The sequence below is a fragment of the Telopea speciosissima genome, chromosome 4 (assembly GCF_018873765.1).
Source record: "Telopea speciosissima isolate NSW1024214 ecotype Mountain lineage chromosome 4, Tspe_v1, whole genome shotgun sequence".
Taxonomy (NCBI): Eukaryota; Viridiplantae; Streptophyta; class Magnoliopsida; order Proteales; family Proteaceae; genus Telopea; species Telopea speciosissima.
The window spans coordinates 70,218,962-70,224,759 of NC_057919.1; the positions used below are offsets into that span (position 1 = coordinate 70,218,962).

The 5,798-nt window shown below is 44.9% G+C and overlaps 1 protein-coding gene across 1 annotated transcript; it reads left to right on the forward strand.

The window, feature by feature from the left end:
* Positions 1 to 216: 216 nt before the first annotated feature.
* LOC122658831 (translocase of chloroplast 159, chloroplastic-like) lies at positions 217 to 5,024 on the forward strand. The gene has a single exon (XM_043853959.1). The coding sequence runs from the start codon at positions 315 to 317 to the stop codon at positions 4,791 to 4,793; it is 4,479 nt and encodes a 1,492-aa protein (XP_043709894.1). The 5' UTR covers positions 217 to 314; the 3' UTR covers positions 4,794 to 5,024.
* The last annotated feature ends 774 nt before the right edge of the window (positions 5,025 to 5,798 follow it).

A 5,798-nucleotide genomic window follows, 5' to 3' on the forward strand; every position in this document is an offset into this window, starting at 1 on the left:
ATTAAAGAAAGGACAAAGGTATGGAAAATGGGGAAATATCTAATAGAAGGGCAGTGGCCGTCATTTTACCTGCACATACAATCCGTCGTCTTAGCTGAATAGCGGAACAAGAAAAACTGCCTATCTTATCCCCTGCTCTCTAAAACCCTGGCCTTAGAGCCCTGTGGTGAGTGGCTCTCCTTGCTGCTGCCTTTCAAAATTCCTATCCAAAGAAGGAAGAAAGAGAGGGAAACCCTAATCTATCCTTCTTACCACTCACCAGAGCGACTGTAGCTTCGCATCTTTTTACGTAGAAGAAACAAAAGCTTAACTCCATGGATTCAAACCCATTTCTCTCTCTTTTTGGAGCACAAGCGACCCCAGCTTCAACGGAGGCGTCTCGACAACAACAATCATCCCCATTGAAGGTTTCTCCTTCCAATTCTTCAGGTTCTCTTCCTATCCGAGCTCCTCCTACCTCTGATTCTGATACTGAACCCATTATAAAAAATCATAAGAAAGGCAACAATACTGATAGTACCGATGGTAGTTACGAATCGGATGGCTTCTTGAGTGGTGAGGAAGATTTTGTAACCGCATCTGAGAGGCCTTTCTTTACCGACCCAGATGAAGAAACCCGAGATTTTGCAACTGAAAGGAAGGTTATTGGTGTTCCATTCGTAAGGAAAAGCGACATGGAGGACGAGATTGTCCCTGTTGTCGAACCTGTTATGGATTCCTCGGTTTTCTCGCCCTCCAAGACTGTGAGGCCTATTGCGCAGTTGTCAGGGGTCGACGATGAAGAGGATAATGTTGTTGGAGACGAAGGGTTGATCAGTGGGGTGGAGGAGGAGGTAGAAGCTCCTCAAGTTAGGGTTCTGGGGGATGATGGAGAAGAGGAGTCTCATGGAGACGGGGACTCACCACCTGGCGAGGTGTTGGGTTCGGGTTTAAGGGAGAAAGACGGGATTCCTGAGTCACAGTGGGTTGCTACGCAGAGTTCTAAGATGAGCAAAGAAGAGATTCGTAAACCTGAAAACGGAATTTCAGGTTCTGAAGAAAAGGAGCCTTCTGTTGAAAGGAATTCCCTCGGGAATCCAGTTTTGAATGAATTAGTCCAAAACATCCCGGAGTCTCCCGCCGAGGATAAAGTGGCTACCGAACAGGATATTTTTCCTGAAAATCTGAAACTGGATGTATGTCATGAAAGCGCTGCAATCAAAACTTCGGAGCTGGAAGCGACCGAGTTGGAAGACAAGGTTGTGGAGGAGAAGAGTGAGGTGCTGGTTGGTGATGACGCTGTTGAGGGGAACCCTGCCTTGGAAGGAGATTCTGTTGTTGATGCTAAAGAATCTATTGAGATGGCGGAGGAGAGCTCAATTTTTGGCGATCAAACAACCTCTGTCATTGAAGATCCTGATGAACCAAAGCTTGTGGATGCTGATGGCATAAATTCTGGTAGTGGAGGTGATTCAGTTGTTGAAGCCGAACAGCCAATTTTATCAAGTTCGGAATCTAACACTGGGAACCCTGAGGAGCAGAGGGCTTCGGAAACTGAACGAGTGGAGGTTGAGAAAAGCGTGAGTTTGGATACTGGTTCTGTTCAAGCAAGCCCTTGTATTGAAGAGCCTCGGAACTTGCAAATCATTGAAGCGGATTCCGGTGTTGTGGAGGTAGAGGAGCGGGGTTCTGTAGACCATAGCAGTTTGGATAGGGACCCTGAAACTGTAAACTCTGTCATTGAAGCACAAAAATTAGGGTCTCAGGTGTTGAACCCTATAGTTCCAGAAGGGGAGAAAGGTGACTATCCGGATGCAGTATTTTCTTTTATTGATTCTATAGTGGATGGTTGTGAAGATAGCCAGAAGGAAGGAAACAATGGTGGTGCTGCTGACGGAAGAGTTTATCTCAGTGAAGATAAGGACTATGCTAGACCTGAGCTGGAAAATAAATCTACAGAACTGGATTCAGCAGAGGAGGCAAAGTCACAGCTTATTGTTGCTGGGGAGTCCAAAAATTCAGAGAGTGGTGATGCTTGCGGAACTGCTCATGGTGGGGGACTAGAGGATGGCATATCCAGCAAATTGGAGGAACATGAACCTGTAGTACGTAGTTTCTTTGTGGACTCCGAAGTACAACAGGAAGCTGATGATGAAGCTAACCCAGAGCCAGATGATGATGATGAAGAAGAAGAAGATGATTATGATGATGATGGAGCTTCCATTTCAGATGAAGATGCTGAAGGTCTGATCTTCGGAAGCTCTGAAACCACCAAGCAGATCATGAAGGAGTTGGAACAAGGATCAGCTTCTCACTCGGGAGCTGAAAGTTCTCAGGACCTCTCTCAGAGAATTGATGGACAGATTGTCACAGATTCTGATGAAGAAGCTGACACTGATGGGGAGGGAGATGGAAAGGAGTTATTTGATTCTTCCGCATTGGCTGCTCTTCTGAAAGCAGCAACTAATGCAGGATCAGATGGTGGCAGCATCACAATCACATCTCCAGATGGTTCAAGGCTTTTCTCTGTTGAGCGTCCAGCTGGTTTAGGATCCTCAATCCGGTCTATGAGACCTGCTCCTAGACCAAACCGTCCCAATCTTTTTGCTCCTTCAGACCTCACAGTGGGGGAAGAATCAGAGAACAACCTGAGTGAAGAAGAAAAGAAAAAGCTGGAGAATGTACAGCTTACAAGAGTGAAGTTCTTGAGGCTTGTTCAGAGGCTAGGCCATTCTCCTGAAGACTCCATAGCCGCGCAGGTTCTATACCGGCTGGCCCTTGTTGCTGGGAGGCAAACCAATCAAGCTTTCAGCCTTGAAAGTGCAAAAAAGACAGCAATGCAGCTTGAAGCAGAAGGCAAAGAAGATTTGGACTTCTCTCTGAACATTCTGATCCTTGGGAAAACTGGGGTGGGCAAGAGTGCTACCATAAATTCCATTTTTGGCGAGGAGAAGTCACTGATCGATGCATTTGAGCCAGCCACATCAACTGTAAAAGAGATCGTTGGAGTGATAGATGGTGTTAAAATCCGGTTCCTAGACACACCGGGTCTCAGACCGTCTGCAATGGAACAGTCTTTCAACAGGAAGGTCTTATCATCCATAAAGAAATTCACAAAGAAATTCCCGCCAGATATTGTCCTTTATGTTGATCGGCTGGATGCTCAGACTAGAGACCTTAATGATCTACCATTATTAAGATCCATCACCAGCACACTTGGTTCTCCAATCTGGCGTAGTACCATTGTTACTTTGACTCATGCTGCTTCGGCACCCCCAGAAGGACCATCTGGGTCACCCTTAAGCTATGATGTATTTGTTGCTCAGCGCTCCCATGTTGTTCAGCAGTGTGTTGGGCAAGCGGTTGGTGATATGCGTCTGATGAATCCTAGTCTGATGAATCCAGTGTCTCTTGTTGAGAACCATCCCTCATGCAGAAAGAACAGAGAAGGCCAAAGAATTCTTCCCAATGGCCAGAGTTGGAGACCCCAGTTATTGCTCTTGTGCTACTCTATGAAGATTCTATCTGAAGCTAGTTCCCTGTCGAAACCTCAAGACCCATTTGACCACCGAAAGCTCTTTGGTTTCCGTGTTCGCTCACCGCCTTTACCCTACTTATTGTCTTCACTGTTGCAATCCCGTGCACACCCAAAACTCTCTACCGAACAGGGTGGCGATAATGGTGACTCTGATATCGACTTGGGGGACTTATCAGATTCAGACCGGGAAGAAGAGGAGGATGAGTATGATCAGCTGCCACCATTTAAACCTCTAAGGAAGACTCAGGTTGCAAAGCTCAGCAAGGAGCAGAGAAAGGCTTATTTTGATGAGTATGATTATCGGGTGAAGCTCCTTCAGAAGAAACAGTGGAGAGAAGAGTTGAAAAGAATGAAGGAGACCAAAAAGAAGGGAAAGGATAGTCAGGATGATTATGGTTACATGGGAGAAGATGTTGATCAGGAAGATGGACTTCCAGCGGCTGTTCCAGTTCCCTTACCTGACATGGTCCTGCCCCCTTCTTTTGATGGAGATAATCCTGCTTACAGGTACCGGTTCTTGGAGCCAACATCACAGCTTCTGGCAAGGCCTGTTTTGGACACCCATGGTTGGGACCATGATAGTGGTTATGATGGTGTCAGCCTTGAAGAGAATCTGGCAATAGCTGGCCGGTTTCCAGCTGGGTTTGCTGTCCAGGTGACGAAAGATAAGAAGGAGTTCAATATCCACTTGGATTCATCTGTTTCAGCTAGGCATGGGGATAATGGATCAACACTGGCTGGTTTTGACATCCAAACCATTGGAAAGCAGCTTGCGTACATCCTCAAAGGTGAAGCCAAATTCAAAAATTTTAAAAAGAACAAGACAGCTGCTGGTGTATCGGTTACTTTCCTAGGTGAAAATGTTGCCACAGGACTCAAAGTTGAGGATCAGATAGCAATTGGAAAACGCCTTGTTTTTGTTGGTAGTACTGGTGCTGTCCGATCACAAGGTGATGTTGCTTATGGAGCTAACTTGGAGGCACGCCTTAAAGATAAGGATTATCCAATCAACCAGGATCAATCTACGCTGGGGCTTTCTTTGATGAAGTGGAGAGGTGACTTGGCCCTGGGGGCTAATCTGCAGTCTCAGTTCTCCATTGGGCGGAATTCTAAGGTTGCTGTTCGTGTTGGATTGAACAACAAACTCAGTGGGCAGATCACGGTTCGGACAAGTAGCTCGGAACAACTTCAGATTGCTCTGATGGGTGTTCTTCCGCTAGCCATTGCCATCTTCAGGAGCATCTGGCCTGCTGGTGAGACATACTCTGGTTACTAATTTGTTTTCATTCCTATTCCTATGGAGGTTGTCAGAAGATAGATTAGAAGTTTTAAGTGTCATTGAGTCATTTTGTCTTGCTTTCTAAATAATGGTTTGAATATTCAATATGAACGGCTTTCAATATTTAGATTCATGTTATTTGGCGTAATGAATTGTAGTCAAATGACGTGGAACCAAGAGGGCAGCTGATAATAATACCATCATAGCATTGATATTGATTTTGGTTCATTTCATGCTTTGTCTACATTGGTATTTAGTTTAGTCTTTCATATTAAACTCATTAATTTGAGTTGGACCAATTAGCTGGGCTTAGTTCCAAATACAGGCTGCAGACTTTAAGGGCTTGTTTGGTAGATCTTGGGAGTAGTGATTTAGAGTGAATTTTGATCCTCCAAAGCAATGTTGTTAAGAAATGGGTCAGCAAGATTCTTTGAAGGAGGTCAGTCACATTTCTCAAGATTGCATGAAACTTCTTCTGAGCCTATTCCCCCTAGTTTTTGGGTTCTGTACAGTGGTGCAACCATTTTATTGAATCCTGAAGTGATGGGTATGAGCAGCATTTTGTGCAATCTGAGTGGCATGATGAAAGCTAAAGTGAGTGACCATAACCTCCCTTCATCTTCCTTGAAGGGAGAATTGGCAGCACTCCAGCTCTCTCTTCCCACACACACACACACACACACACACACAAAAAAAAAAGAGCACGTTCATGTAGAGCGAGTTCAAGTTATTTTGCATCGTGGACTGCTAACTACTTGTGCAGGCTCTTGCAGAGCATACAAGTGATGATCAGGGGGGATATGAGTTCATCATCATGGATATGAGAGTCCTCTGTTTCTTGTTGCTTATGTAAAAAAAAAAAAAAAAAAAAAAGAGGGGGTGGGGGGAAGGGAAATCCCACCTGATTTACTAACACCGCATTTGGTTGGGTAAATCTTTGGGATTTAATTTTTCGGATACATGAATCTCATTTTAAAAAATCGTTTGGATGAAAAAGGCAAA